Source organism: Tursiops truncatus, chromosome X (assembly GCF_011762595.2).
Source record: "Tursiops truncatus isolate mTurTru1 chromosome X, mTurTru1.mat.Y, whole genome shotgun sequence".
Lineage (NCBI taxonomy): Eukaryota > Metazoa > Chordata > Mammalia > Artiodactyla > Delphinidae > Tursiops > Tursiops truncatus.
In genome coordinates, this window is record NC_047055.1 from 57075321 (window position 1) to 57091708 (window position 16388).

Genomic DNA, 16388 nt, shown 5'->3' on the forward strand with positions numbered 1-16388 from the left:
ATCTCATATTAGATTTTACCAAGAGTTTAAGTGGGTAATGTCATACCGCTTGACTGATTTGGTTTATATCACATTTACAAAAGTACCAACATCTGCTTTTTCTCCCGAGTAGTGTTCATACATATCTTTTTTGTCCAGCCTAGTGTTGATGTTGAGTTACAGTGGCTTTTGGTTAATGGCAGTTTTAGTCATTTTGTATTGCTTTCAACTGTTTTGGATCATGTATCTGTGATCTGAATTTGCACATTGGTTAAACTGCTTTTCTGTATATGCATTTAAAATAATTATGGAAAAGTTTGCACAAGCTAAAGTACAGACAAAGAAGGTTTTACATACAGATAGCAGGCATATTAGGAAGATGCTGAGTTGTGTTCTAATCCTTAGTTTTCTATGTTACTTTGGCATGAGCTATCTAGGCCAAATAGAGGACATAGAATTAAATTTAGTATGTACAACACACTGTTAAATATATGAAATTATTTCTGGCATTTATTATGCTGAATCCAATGCTAAGCCCTTAAAATGCATTATCTCATCTGATTCTCACAGTAACCTTGTCGTGTTAGATGCTTATTGTTATCTCCATTTTACAAATGTGGAACCTAAGGCTTAGTTAAGTTTGACCGAGGTCAAACTGTTAAGACTGGAGTTACTCTGGCTAGGTATTAGATTTAGCTGGTTGGATTCTTCCATGTGAAAAAATAGCTTATACTCTCAAGATTAGATTATTGTGTTCTAGCTTAGCAGTTGACAGTTGCTTCATTTTGGGGAGTTACCATTGTTGACATTAAAATCCTGATTCCAGCACAGCCTTGTAGTGTTAACTCATTATTGACAGCATCATGACATCTGTCAACTCGCAGACCTTTTGATGAAGGTGAACTGAATGACTTGGTTGTGCTTATCCCTTAAAACTGAAAAAACAGAATCAGCCACTAAAGTAATGGCTAGAAATGGGATCAGAAAATACAGTCATATTTCAAGTGATAATCTGTTTCCCTAGGAATTATTCACTGATTACTAGATACGTAGTTTCCCACAGAAATAAAACCATTGTTAAAAGTCAGCTATAGGCTATTTGTGCATGTGGGAGGGTTTGCCATTTTGTCTTTTTTAAAAAATGTTTTTTAGTTTTATGCACTTATAAATTGAATTTTCAAGATCAAGTATGAGACTCATTGTTCTGTTTATGAAGCTTTTCTTTTTTTAATTGACTCTTCTTTTGGTTCCTATAATTGTCAACAATTGTCAGCACTTGCAATGGATGCATCTTAATTGACAGAGTAGATGTGGTATCTTTTCCCTCCAAGAGCCGTGTCATTAACAAATAATATTAATAACTAACACTTTTAGGAATATACTTCCAGACCTGTGTGTATAGATGTGTATATGCTATTCTGTTTTTCACTTCACAGTATGTTATGAACATCATTCCATGTTAATCAAATCTTCTTCCTCAGTGTCTTTTTAAAAAACTTTTCATTTGGAGATAATTCGACTCACATGCAGTTGTAAGAAGTAATATAGGAAGATCCTGTATATGTTCACCCAGCTTCCCCCAGTGGTAAGTAAGATCTTGCATAACTACATGTAGCATAACCAGGTAATTGACCTTACCCAGTGACCTTATTCAGATGTCACCAGTTTTACATGTACTTGTGTGTGTTTAGTTCTGTACAGTTTTATCACATGAAGATTGGTGTCACATCCAGATACAAAACAGTTTCATCATACTCTCTCATGATACCTTTTTATGGCCATGGACACCTCCCTCCTACCTACATCCCTAAACCCTGGCAACCCCTAATCTGTTCTTCATCTTTACGATTATGTCATTTCCAAAAGTTTATTAAATGTCATATTAAGTAGATGCTTAGTAAATATTATTTTCTATAAATGTCCTGTCATTTATTTAAATTAGCAACTTTTGTTGGACATTTAAGGTTTTCAGTTTTTCACTTTCATAAACTAAGGCTGTGATGAACATGGTGTGCCTAAATCTTTTGTACGTATTTAATTATTTCCTTAGGATAAATACCTAGAACTGTAACTGTTAAATTGAATTATAGAGGTGGTTACGTAAAGCTTTTGATTTGTATTGATGAATTGCCTTAAGGAAAGTTTGCCAGTCTAATCTCACCAGCGGAGTATGAGAATGCTTATTTTCCCATAGTCTTTCAACATTGTCTATGAATGTCTTATTCTTAATTACTATCAACATCATAGCCAAAAAAAATATTTCCTTGTTTGCATTTACATTTTCAGATCATAAGTGAGGTTGACTATTTAATAGGTATATTGGTCAATTATGTTTCTTTCGGAAATTGCCCTTACCCATGTTTCTATTGTGCCATTTTTTTCTTTTCAACATGTAATAATTCTTTATATACTAAAGACTTTAAATCTTTATCATGTATTTTGTAAATTTGCCTTCTATTTTTATGGTGGTTTCTCATGTATGAAACTTTATAATTTTCACGTAGTGAAATCTATCAAATGTTTTTTTCTTTTATGGTTACTGCCTTTGGAGATATGCATAGAAAGCCTTCCCCTCCAAGATTAAGTAAATATTGATGCTTAGTTTCTTTTTTAACATTTTATTTTTTACATTTAAATTTTAATTCACCTTAAATTTACTTTGTTGTAGAATATGAGGGTATTTTCCTTCTAAATCATTAGCTGGTTATTCTAACACCATCGATCTATTCTTTCTCCACTGAATTGAAATACTTCCTTTATTTTTTTTCTATTATATGATCAGTTTTTGGACTTTCTGCCAGTAATCTGGGTGTCTCTTTGAGTGTAGTCGGAACTATAAAGTGGGAATAGACTGGGTCATCTGATCTGTAGAGAAATGATAACTTTCCCTCTTTGAAATCTCAAGAAACACAAGGCAATATTTGAATATATAAAAAATTATAGCATCTACTCTGAAAAATAGCAAACTAAAAGAAAAAGGAAAACAGAGTAGGAGTATTTGCAACTCATAATAAAGAACTAATTACATAAAAATAATACCTTCAAATTTATATGAAAAATGTCAAGATCTCTACAGGTAAATGGGCAGAGAGTGTAAACAGACAAGAGAGGTTACAAATAGTCAACAAACTTCAGGGAAAATATTTTTTTCTGATTAATAGTCAAATGCAAAATAACCTGATAATTAAAAACACTAAATTAAGGGAGTAGTCACTAATTGTTGATGAAGTTGTATTCAGTTGAAATGCTGATGGTATTATAAATTGGGACAACACTTTGGCAGAGTAACAGTTCGTACCAAGAATTGTCAATATGTTCATTCCCTTAGACTCAGTAACTCCAGATCTGAGAATTTATTGTGAGAAAAATCATTCAATAGAGGTAAAAAGCTACAAGGGTGACAACATCTATTTTAAAGCTGCTTATCATAGTAAAGTTTGGAAATAATGTTGTATGTCGAAGAGCCCCGATGTCTCAAAGGATTCTGGTGGACTGATGGAGTAGGCAGTTTTACAGTGTGGCCTAGGATATTTTTTATTACAGAATATCATACATACAAATGAAATATATGTGTGTGTATGTATACATATTTTTAATTTCTTTCTTTCAGTGAACAATAACAAAGTGAGTGGCACGTATGTATGACCCACCTAAAGAAAAAGAACACTACCAGAATATTACCAGTACCTTGGGAGCTCCCTGGGTGCACCACCATCCATCTCCCCTTCCTTTCCCACAGCTGTAACCATTATGGTAAACTGCTTTAATTGTCCTCTTGTTTTTTTAAAGTGTTTTTTATCACGTGTATATCACCAAACCATATGTTGTTAGTTTTTCCTGTTTTTGACACTTGTCTAACTTTTGGAATTCTACTCTATGTATTCTTTCTGTGACTTGCTTTCCTTGGTCAGTGTTATGCTTGTGAGATTCATCTGTACAGATACATATAGCTGTAATACCCCCACATACTCCCACATACACACACACACACACACACACACACACACACACACTCACTCACACACTGCTATTATATAGTATTCTAGGCTTGCAAATCTTCAACTTCAGTAGGTTATGCATATTCACCAAAATAATTGTATTTATTTGCCCTTTGGTTTTCAGCTTTTCAAGGCCCGTGCCTCCCTCAGGAAATGTATAATATCATAAACACACATTCACGACAAAATAAGATCGTTAGGTACACGTCATTCTGCAACTTTTTCAGTCAATAATTCTCACCTTTCTCTCCATTCCAGGACTGTTTTATCCCATGTAGCATCCCAGTACTGTTTAGTAGTATCCCAGTACTGTTTTATCCCATTGCTTTACAATGGTGTGTTAGTTTCTGCTTCATACCAAAGTGAATCAGTTATACATATACATATGTTCCCATATCTCTTCCCTCTTGCGTCTCCCTCCCTCCCACCCTCCATATCCCACTCCTCTAGGTGGTAACAAAGCACCGAGCTGATCTCACTGTGCTTTGTGCCTGCTTCCCACTAGCTATCTATTTTACATTTGGTAGTGTATGGATGTCCATTGCCACTCCCTTACTTTGTCATGGCTTACCCTTCCCCATCCCCATATCCTCAAGTCCATTCTTTAGTAGGTCTGTGGATTCATTCCTGTCTTAACCCTAGGTTATTCATGACTTTTTTTTCCTTAAATTCCATATATATGTGTTAGCATAAGGTATTTGTCTTTCTCTTTCTGACTTACTTCACTCTGTATGACAGACTCTAGGTCCATCCACGTTATTACAAATAGCTCAATTTCGTTTCTTTTTATGGCTGAGTAATATTCCATTGTATATATGTGCCACATCTTCTTTATCCATTCATCCGATGATGGACACTTAAGGTGTTTCCATCTCCTGGCTACTGTAAATAGAGCTGCAATGAATATTTTGGTACATAACTCTTTTTTTTTCCTAACATCTTTATTTGGGTATAATTGCTTTACAATGGTGTGTTAGCTTCCGCCTTATAACAAAGTGAATCAGTTATACATATATTCCCATATCTCTTCCCACTTGTGTCTCCCTCCCTCCCACCCTCCCTGTCCCACCCCTCCAGGCGGGCACAAAGCACTGAGCTGATCTCCCTGTGCTATGCAGCTGCTTCCCACTAGCTATCTACCTTACGTTAGGTAGTATATATATGCCCATGCCTCTCTCTCGCTTTCTCACAGCTCACACTTCTCCCTCCCCATATCCACAAGTCCGTTCTCTAGTAGGTCTATAGCTTTATTCCTGTCTTATCCCTAGGTTCTTCATGACATTTTTTTTCTTAAATTCCATATATATGTGTTAGCATACGGTATTTGTCTTTCTCTTTCTGACTTACTTCACTCTGTATGACAGACTCTAGGTCTATGCACCTCATTAAAATAACTCAATTTTGTTTCCTTTTATGGCTGAGTAATATTCCATTGTATATATGAGCCACATCTTCTTTATCCATTCATCCGATGATGGACACTTAGGTTGTTTCCATCTCCGGGCTATTGTAAATAGAGCTGCAATGAACATTTTGGTACATGACTCTTTTTGAATTTTGGTTTTCTCAGGGTATATGCCCAGTAGTGGGATTGCTGGGTCGTATGGTAGTTCTATTTGTAGTTCTTTAAGGAACCGCCATACTTTTCTCCATAGTGGCTGTACCAATTCACATTCCCACCGGCAGTGCAAGAGTGTTCCCTTTTCTCCACACCCTCTTCAGCATTTATTGCTTCTAAATTTTTTGATGATGGCCATTCTGACTGGTGTGAGATGATATCTCATTGTAGTTTTGATTTGCATTTCTCTAATGATTAATGATGTTGAGCATTCTTTCATGTGTTTGTTGGCAATCTGTATATCTTCTTTGGAGAAATGTCTATTTAGGTCTTCTGCCCATTTTTTGGATTGGGTTTTTTGTTTTTTTCTTATTGAGCTGCATGAGCTGCTTGAAAATTTTGGAAATTAATCCATTGTCAGTTGCTTCATTTGCAAATATTTTCTCCCATTCTGAGGGTTGTCTTTTGGTCTTGTTTATGGTTTCCTTTGCTGTGGAAAAGCTTTGAAGTTTCATTAGGTCCCATTTGTTTATTTTTGTTTTTATTACCATTTCTCTAGGAGGTGGGTCAAAAAGGATCTTGCTGTGATTTATGTCATAGAGTGTTCTGCCTATGTTTTTCTCTAAGAGTTTGATAGTTTCTGGCCTTACATTTAGGTCTTTAATCCATTTTGGGCTTATTTTTGTGTATGGTGTTAGGGAGTGTTCTAATTTCATACTTTTACATGTAGCTGTCCAGTTTTCCCAGCACCACTTATTGAAGAGGCTGTTCTTTCTCCACTGTACATTCCTGCTTCCTTTATCAAAGATAAGGTGACCCTATGTGCATGGGTTTATCTCTGAGCATTCTATCCTGTTCTATTCATCTATATTTCTGTTTTTGTGCCAGCACCATACTGTCCTGATTACTGTAGGTTTTTAGTATAGTCTGAAGTCAGGGAGCCTGATTCCTCCAGCTCCATTTTTCGTTCTCAAGATTGCTTTGGCTATTCGGAGTCTTTTGTGTTTCCATACAAATTGTGAAAATTTTTGTTCTAGTTCTGTGAAAAATGCCAGGGGTAGTTGGATAGGGATTGCATTGAATCTGTAGATTGCTTTGGGTAGTAGAGTCATTTTCACAATGTTGATTCTTCAATCCAAGTATACGGTATATCTCTCCATCTATTTGTATCATCTTTAATTTCTTTCATCAGTGTCTTATAATTTTCTGCATACAGGTCTTTTGTCTCCTTAGGTAGGTTTATTCCTAGATATTTTATTCTTTTGTTGCAGTGGTAAATGTGAGTGTTTTCTTGATTTCACTTTCAGATTTTTCATCATTAGTATATAGGAATCGCAGAGATTTCTGTGCATTAATTTTGTATCCTGCTACTTCACCAAATTCATTGATTAGCTCTAGTAGTTTTCTGGTAGCATCTTTAGGATTCTCTATGTATAGTATCATGTCATCTGCAAACAGTGACAGCTTTACTTCTTCTTTTCCGATTTGGATTCCTTTTATTTCCGTTTCTTCTCTGATTGCTGTGGCTAAAACTTCCAAAAGTATGTTGAATAAGAGTGGTGAGAGTGGGCAACCTTGTCTTGTTCCTGATCTTAGTGGAAATGCTTTCAGTTTTTCACCATTGAGGATGATGTTGGCTGTGGGCTTGTCATATATGGCCTTTATTATGTTGAGGAAAGTTCCCTCTATGCCTACTTTCTGCAGGGGTTTTATCATAAATGGGTGTTGAATTTTTTCAAAAGCTTTCTCTGTATCTATTGAGATGATCATATGGTTTTTCTCCTTCAATTTGTTAATATGGTTTATCAAATTGATTGATTTGCATATATTGAAGAATCCTTGCATTCCTGGAATAAACCCCACTTGCTCATGGAGTATGATCCTTTTAGTGTGCTGTTGGATTCTGTTTGCTAGTATTTTGTTGAGGATTTTTGCAACTATGTTCATCAGTGATATTGGCCTGTAATTTTCTTTCTTTGTGACATTCTTGTCTGGTTTTGGTATCAAGGTGATGGTGGCCTTGTAGAAGGAATTTGGGAGTGTTCCTCCCTCTGCTATATTTTGGAAGAGTTTGAGAAGGATAGCTGTTAGCTCTTTTCTAAATGTTTGATAGAATTCGCGTGTGAAGCCATCTGGTCCTGGGCTTTTGTTTGTTGGAAGATTTTTAATCACAGTTTCAATTTCAGTGCTTGTGATTGGTCTGTTCATATTTTCTCTTTCTTCCTGATTCAGTCTTGGCAGGTTATGCATTTCTAAGAATTTGTCCATTTCTTCCAGATTGTCCATTTTATTGGCATAGAGTTGCTTGTAGTAATCTCTCATGATCTTTTTTATTTCTGCAGTGTCAGTTGTTACTTCTCCTTTTTCATTTCTATTTCTATTGATTTGAGTCTTCTCCCTTTTTTTCTTGATGAGTCTGGCTAGTGGTTTATCTATTTTGTTTATCTTCTCAAAGAACCAGCTTTTAGTTTTATTGATCTTTGCTATTGTTTCCTTCATTTCTTTTTCATTTATTTCTGATCTGATTTTTATGATTTCTTTCCTTCTGCTAGCTTTGGGGTTTTTTTGATCTTCTTTCTCTAATTGCTTGAGGTGCAAGGTTAGGTTGTTTATTCGAGGTGTTTCGTGCTTCTTAAGGTGGGCTTGTATTGCTATAAACTTCCCCCTTAGATAGGCTTTTGCTGCATCCCATAGGTTTTTGGTCGTTATGTCTCCACTGTCATTTGTTTCTAGGTATTTTTTTATTTCCTCTTTGATTTCTTCAGTGATCACTTCATTATTAAGTAGTGTATTGTTTAGCCTCCATGTGTTTGTATATTTTACAGATGTTTTCCTGTAACTGATATCTAGTCTCATGGCGTTGTGGTCGGAAAAGATACTTGATACAATTTCAATTGTCTTAAATTTACCAAGGCTTGATTTGTGACCCAAGATATGATCTATCCTGGAGGATGTTCCATGAGCACTTGAGAAAAATGTGTATTCTGTTGTTTTTGGACGGAGTGTCCTATAAATATCAATTAAGTCCATCTTGTTTAATGTATCATTTAAAGCTTGTGTTTCCTTATTTATTTTCATTTTGGATGATCTGTCCATGGGTGAAAGTGGGGCGTTAACGTCCCCTACTATGAATGTGTTCCTGTCGATTTCCCCTTTTATGGCTGTTAGTATTTGCCTTATGTATTGAGGTGCTCCTATGTTGGGTGCATAAATATTTACAATTGTTATATCTTCTTCTTGGATCGATCCCTTGATCATTATGTAGTGTCCTTCTTTGTCTCTTCTAATAGTCCTTATTTTAAAGTCTATTTTGTCTGATATGAGAATTGCTACTCCAGCTTTCTTTTGGTTTCCATTTGCATGGAATATCTTTTTCTATCCCCTTACTTTCAGTCTGGTTGTGTGTCTAGGTCTTAAATGGGTCTCTTTTAGACAGCATATATATGGGTCTTGTTTTTGTATCCATTCAGCCAGTCTGTGTCTTTTGGTGGGAGCATTTAGTCCATTTACATTTAAGGTAATTATCGATATGTATGTTCCTATTCCCATTTTCTAAATTGCTTTTGGTTCGTTATTATAGGTCTTTTCCTTCTCTTGTGTTTCTTGTCTAGAGAAGTTCCTTTAGCATTTGTTGTAAAGCTGGTTTGGTGGTGCTGAACTCTCTCAGCTTTTGCTTGTCTGTAAAGGTTTTAATTTCTCCATCAAATCTGAATGAGATCCTTGCTGGGTAGAGTAGTCTTGGTTGCAGGTTTTTCTCCTTCATCACTTTCAGTATGTCCTGCCACTCCCTTCTGGCTTGCAGAGTTTCTGCTGAAAAATCAGCTTTTAACCTTATGGGGATTCCCTTGTGTGTTATTTGTTGTTTTTCCCTTGCTGCTTTTAATATGTTTTCTTTGTATTCAATTTTTGACAGTTTGATTAATATGTGTCTTGGTGTATTTATCCTGTATGGGACTCTCTGTGCTTCCTGGACTTGATTAACTATTTCCTTCTCCATATTAGGAAAGTTTTCAACTATAATCTCTTCAAATATTTTCTCAGTCCCTTTCTTTTTCTCTTCTTCTTCTGGAACCCCTATAATTCTAATGTTGGTGCATTTAATGTTTTCCCAGAGGTCTCTGTGACTGTCCTCAGTTCTTTTCATTCTTTTTTCTTTATTCTGCTCTGCAGTAGTTATTTCCACTATTTTATCTTCCAGGTCACTTATCCGTTCTTCTGCCTCAGTTATTCTGCTATTGATCCCATCTAGAGTATTTTTAATTTCATTTATTGTGTTGTTCATCGTTGCTTGTTTCATCTTTATTTCTTCTAGGTCCTTGTTAAATGTTTCTTGCATTTTGTCTATTTGCAAGATTTTGGATCATCTTTACTATCATTATTCTGAATTCCTTTTCAGGTAGACTGCCTATTTCCTCTTCATTTGTTAGGTCTGGTGGGTTTTTATCTTGCTCATTCATCGGCTGTGTGTTTTTCTGTCTTCTCATTTTGCTTATCTTACTGTGTTTGGAGTCTCCTTTTTGGAGGCTGCAGGTTCGTAGTTTCCACTGTTTTTGATGTCTGTCTGCAGTGGCTAAGGTTGGTTCAGTGGGTTGTGTCGGCTTCCTGGTGGAGGGTACTAGTGCCTGTGTTGTGGTGGATGAGGCTGGATCTCGTCTCTCTGGTGGGCAGGTCCACGTCTGGTGGTGTGTTTTGGGGTGTCTGTGGAGTTATTATGATTTTAGACAGCCTCTCTTCTAATGGGTGGGGTTGTGTTCCTGTTTTGCTAGTTGTTTGGCATAGGGTGTCCAGCACTTTAGCTTGCTGGTCATTGAGTGAAGTTGGGTGCTGGCGTTGAGATGGAGATCTCTGGGAGATTTTCGCCGTTTGGTATTCTGTGGAGCTGCGAGGTCTCTTGTTGAGCAGTGTCCTGAAGTTGGCTCTCCCACCTCAGAGGCAGAGCCCTGACTCCTGGCTGGAGCACCAAGAGTCTTTCATCCACACGGCTCAGAATAAAAGGTAGAAAAAGTAGAGAGAATTAGTAGAAGTAGGAAGGTAGAAAGAAAGAAAGAAAGGAGGGAAGGAAGGAAGGAAGGAAGGAAGGAAGGAAGAAAGAAAGAAAAAGAAGTAAAGAGAGAAAGAAAAGGCAAGAAGGAAACAAAGGAGGGAGGGAGGAAGGAAGGAGGGAAGGAAGGAAAAAAGACAGAAAGAAGATACAGTAAAATAAAATAAAGTATAATAAAGTTATTGAATTAAAAAGTAATTAGGGAAAAAACAGGACGGATAGAACCTTAGGACAAATGGTGGAAGCAAAGCTATACAGACAAAATCTTACACAGAAGCATACACATACACCCTCACAAAGGTAAAGGGGAAAAAACCGTAAATCTTGCTCTCAAAGTCCACCTCCTCAATTTGGTATGATTTGTTGTCTAAAGGAGGGAAGGAAGGACGGAAGGAAGGAATAAAGAACAAACGTAAAGTATAATAAAGTTATTAAAATTAAAATTAATTATTAGGAAAAATATTTTAAAAAATGGACGGATAGAACCCTAGGACAGATGGTGGAAGCAAAGCTATACAGACAAGCTCTCACACAGAAGCATACACATACACATTCACAAAAAGAGGAAAAGGGGAAAAAATCATAGATCTTGCTCTCGAAGATCTTGCTCAATTTGGGATGATTCGTTGTCTATTCATGTATTCCACAGATGCAGGGTACATCAAGTTGATTGTGGAGCTTTAATCCGCTGCTTCTGAGGCTGCTGGGAGAGATTTCCCTTTCTCTATTTTGTTCTCACAGCTCACAGGGGCTCAGCTTTGGATTTGGCCCTGCCTCTGCGTGTAGGTCGCTGGAGGGCGTCTGTTTTTTGCTCACACAGGACGGGGTTAAAGGAGCAGCTGATTCGGGGGCTCTGGCGCACTCAGGCTGGGGGAGGGGAGGGAGGGGCACTGCGTGTGGGGCGGGCCTGCGGCGGCAGAGGCCGGCATGACGTTGCACCAGCCTGAGGCCCGCCGTGCATTCTCCCGGGGAAGTTGTCTCTGGATCCCGGGAACCTGGCAGTGGCGGGCTGCACAGGCTCCCCGGAAGAGAGGTGTGGATAGTGACCTGTGCTCCCACACAGGCCCCTTGGTGGCAGCAGCAGCAGCCTTAGCGTCTCCCGCCCGTCTCTGGGGTCTGCGCTTTTAGCCGCGGCTCGGGCCCGTCTCTGGGGTTCCTTTAAGCAGCGCTCTTAAACCCCTGTCCTCGTGCACCAGGAAACAAAGAGGGAAGAAATAGTCTCTTGCCTCTTCGGCAGGTGCAGACTTTTCCCCCGGACTCCCTCCCCGCTAGCCGTGGTGCACTAAGCCCTTCAGGCTGTGTTCAAGCCGCCAACCCCAGTCCTCTCCCTGCGCTCCGACCAAAGCCCAGGCCTCAGCTCGCTGCCCCGCCCGCCCTGGCGGGTGAGCAGACAAGCCTCTCGGGCTGGTGAGTACCGGTCGGCACCAATCCTCTGTGCGGGAATCTCCCCGCTTTGCCCTCCGCACCCTTGCTGCTGGCTCTACTCCACGGCTCCGAAGCTCCCCCCTCCGCCTCCCGCAGTCTCCGCCCGCGAGGGGCTTCCTAGTGTGTAGAAACCTTTCCTCCTTCGCAGCTCCCTCCCACTGGTGCAGGTCCCGTCCCTATTCTTTTGTCTCTGTTTTTTTCTTTTTTTTCTTTTGCCCTACCCAGGTACGTGGGGAGTTTCTTGCCTTTTGGGAGGTCTGAGGTCTTCTGCCAGCCTTCAGTAGGTGTTCTGTAGGAGGTGTTCCACGTGTAGATGTATTTCTGGTGTATCTGTGGGGAGGAAGGTGTTCTCCGCCTCTTACTCTTTCGCCATCTTCCCAGCACCCCCCACAAATGCTTTCTTTTTCTTGATTTCTTGTAGGAATTGAAAGACTACTCGGTAGGTGTCAGACTTCTCCGGAGGGATCGAATCAGCGCATGTCCCCGGCGCGGGGTGCCCCAGGGCCACAGCTCCGCCGCGCCGGGTCTGTGCTTGGTCAGCTCGGCCGGCCCCCACCACACCTGCAAGCTGCAGCAGCTGCTCCCCTACATAGATATTATTAACAGTATTTTCTCCCATGAGGAAGAAGTCCATAGATATTAAATTTATTAGTATGTTTGATATTTCGTGTGGGTCAAACTGAATTACAATAATTGTCAATTTAAAAACAGTCTTTTTATCTATACTTCTTGGAGTTTCCCTAAGCTACTTCACTGGCAGTTTTTTTTCTTTTTAAGGTAACCACTAAAAAGTAAATATAAGATATAAACCTTTTAACTTATTATTTAATAGGAATGAACAAAACTACTTAAACCTGCGTTGAAATTTAATTTCTGTCTAATTTTGTGATGTCACTTTGAGCAGCTGTGACATGAGTTAAGTGGGTCGTTTTACCTTTGCATTGCTTAATCTAGTCAGTTCTGTACCTAATGTTGTTTATGCTTTGTTTACGATGGTACAGAAGGTCTGTACATAGGGTTGTTTAAATAGTAAAGGATGTGGCTCTCTAAAAGCTTCTTATACTCACAAGTTTTTCCTTGCCAGTAATTCTACTTTATTCCTAAAAAAAAGAAGTTATTCTTTATAAAAAGTCGCAGTAAATTTTCTAGTTGTATGTAATTTTCTTTCCATTCTGGTCTTCACTAGTTATAAATAACACATGAAATGACTTTCAAGGTAGAAAGCAGGAATCCATTTTGAAATGTTCTATAAAATAAAGAGTGATTTATGGTTTCATATGATTTGGGCTGAAAGCACTCAGGCTTTGCCAGGTCATCAAAGTCCTGTCAGGGGAATCTGTTATATATTGTTTGATATGCTGGGAGTGGTGTAAGTATTTAATGCTTATCTTATGTAAGTATAGTGTTAGGAAAAATCAATTCCAGATACTAATACAATTTTAAGAATAGATCATAGAGTGCTAACCTAAATATTGTAGTTGTAAGTGATGAGGTTCAACATTAAGGATTTGGATTAAAAGGGGATTTTGAAAAATGAATAAATAATGGTTTCATTCCTATAAAATATTTTAGATAAGATTCTTGAAAATGCTAATTTCATACCTTTTTGGGCTTGATTTTAGCTTAGCTTCGTTTGATAGTGAAACATCTTTTTATCTAGACAGGTTTTGGAAAATCATAGAGCTGGGACTATGTGTTTGTTATATGATCATATAACATTCTATAAGCTTCTAATATATTTTTTCTAGTTGCCAACTTTATAACAGAACCTCAACTTAGAGGGACGTAATGTAACAAACCTCAGTTTCCCCTGTTACAAGCTGTTATGAAATGCTAATATAATACCTAGTATTTACCTGTGTTTGATAAAAATGACTTGCCAGTAAAATTGATGATCTTGCATCAGATTTATACATTTTTCCTACAATCCTTTGGCAGAGTTCTTTGAAACAGCCTCACTAATGAATTTAATGATCATATTTAATGATGTGAAATGTTTAAATGATATTAAGTATTTGATGAACTTCTGTAGCATACATCTGGAAAAGCCCTATAGTGTACGTATAGGAAAGGCTATTGGACTTTCTTTTCAAGAAACTATTTTAAGTTGTTAGATCTTTGAGGATAACTTAAGTCAATAGTAAACAAATGGTAGTTTTTTTCCCTTCAAATAGCTTAAGTATAACTTCAGGTAACTTCAGATTTGTTATTGAAGGGGTAGGAAGAGAAGGGAAGAGAACCAATATTTATTGAATGTCAGCGACATGCTAGGAGACACTGTGTAAGGTGTTTTATATCATTTTTTAACCTATTCTTCCATATATCCCTATGAGATATATTATTAGCCCTATATTACAGTTGAAAACATTGTACTTGTATATTTGTACTCAGATTTTTTACAGTGTGTTTCCAGTGTAATGCTGTGTGACTTAACCCTGATTATTTGTTTCTAACTCATGTCTGGCTTTCCCTTGTGGGAGAGACTGTATAATTCATTGTAGTAAGCCTATATATGTTCCATATAAATGCCTCACAAGGATGTTGTGTGAATTTGAGTAATGATTCAGAAGCTAAGTAGTTCACTTTTTATGGTGCCAAGTGTTAAAAAAAAAAGGCTTTATTTTGAAATTAGTCAAGGGTTTAAAAGCTATTAAAATTGAGCTTATAAATATTAATTTAAACAAAACAAGCAGTTAGTTGTTTTACTTATTTTGCTAAATTATAAGTAAGACCAAAAAGTTTAATTATGTTAACTTTTCCTAAATAAGAATTAAAAAAAAAATGAAACCTAAAGCTCCAGTTTTATGCAAAGTCATCCTTCGTGCTGTGCCTAGAGTTATTTTTCTGAAACACTGATTAGATCTTGTTCTTATGGCTAAAATCTTAGACTCCCTGTTGCTTACAGGTTCAAGTTCAGACTCCACAGTTTGGCTCCAACCACTCTTTGGGCCATCACTTTTTGGTACTCTCTTCCTTCACCCTTTGCCAAGAATATTCCCTTCCACTTTCCCTTTTCCTTCAGCTTTTTTCTTCTACACTTTTCAGTTGTGTTATTACAGATCTGAAAGACCCAGCTGGTTAGTGTCCCCTGCTCCTTGGAGCTTTCTATGACTCACCTCTACAGAGGGAATGCTTCTTTCCTTTGTGTTCCTCTAACAGTTTTAATTACCTTTATTATTTCAGTCCCTTTAAATTCTTATTCTTTAGACTCTGAGCTCTTTTAGGCTAGGCATTGCCTTTATCTTTTTTTTCCCCTCACTACCTATCACAGTCTGTTCTATCCCTCTCTCTCTCTTCCCTTTCCCCATTATTGTATGTATTTCTTCTTTTCTTTCCTTAAACAGGTATTTATAGAGAATCTACTATGTGCCTCCTCTGTTCAAGGAACTCGGTGTTTATTGAATGGATGGGAAGAAATATGAAATCCTGGCCAGGAAGACATTATTAACTGTATTATTAGTCTGTCGCTCTAATCATTCTAAGCATGAAGATACCTTCTGTTCAACACATATTTGTTGAAAACCTACCACAAGCGCTGCTTTACTGGGGATTCAGTGGTGAATAAAATATACACAGTCCCTGCTCTTATGAAGCTGACATTCCAGTAGGAAAGTGAGTTGTGGCCACAAAGAGACAGGGAGCCCAACCTTGTAAAGTCAGACAAATTGTCCAGACCTCTATGTGTCTGTGGCTTCTTTGTCTATAAAACTGTGTAGCATTATATAACATTAAAGCGTATTGAAAATGCAGCACTTCAAAGGATCTAGAATGGCCAAGACAATATTTAAAAAGGATGAAGTTGGAGGACTTATTCTACCTGATTTTAGGACTTAACCGTAAAATGTACAATAATCAAGACAGTGTGGTAGTGGTATAAGGATAGACACATGGATTAATGCAACAGAGAGTCCAGAAACAGACCCACACTGACATGGTCAATTGAGTTTTGATGAAGTTACCAAGGTAGGAAATAGTCTTCAATAAATCATGCTGGAATAATTGGATATCGACATTAAGAGAGGTACCTAAACCTTTTCCTCATGACATACACAAAATTTAAGTCAAAACAGATCATTGCCATATGGACACCAAAGGGGGAAAGGGTGGGGGTGGGATGAAGTGGGAGATTGGGATTGACCTATATACACTAATATGTATAAAATAGATAACTAATGAGAACCTGCTGTATAGCACAGGGAATTCCACTTCGCTGTACAGTAGAAACTAACACAACATTGTAAAACAACTATACCCCAATAAAAACATAAAACAAACCAAAAAAACCCCAGATCATTGGCCTAAATCTAAGAGCTAGCACCGTAAATCTTCTAGAAGAATTTAGGAGAAAATCTTTGTGACTTTGAATCAAGTAAAAGTTTCTTACATA

General features: G+C 37.7%; 1 protein-coding gene across 5 annotated transcripts in view; it reads left to right on the top strand.

Annotated features, from left to right (window-relative positions):
• Positions 1-16388, top strand: part of CHM (CHM Rab escort protein) — a 198197-nt gene that overhangs the window by 6674 nt on the left and 175135 nt on the right. For 2 of the 5 annotated variants that reach the window (XM_033849258.2, XM_033849260.2), the window contains exons 2-4: positions 1461-1564; positions 3590-3732; positions 12423-12440. The exons of 1 other annotated variant lie outside the window; for it this stretch is intronic. In XM_033849258.2, the coding sequence (XP_033705149.1) occupies positions 3621-3732; positions 12423-12440 (130 nt within the window). In that variant the 5' untranslated portion in view covers positions 1461-1564; positions 3590-3620. The remainder of the gene's footprint in view (positions 1-1460; positions 1565-3589; positions 3733-12422; positions 12441-16388) is intronic. 2 more of the 5 variants (XM_033849259.2, XM_073799330.1) reach the window with 2 other exon arrangements.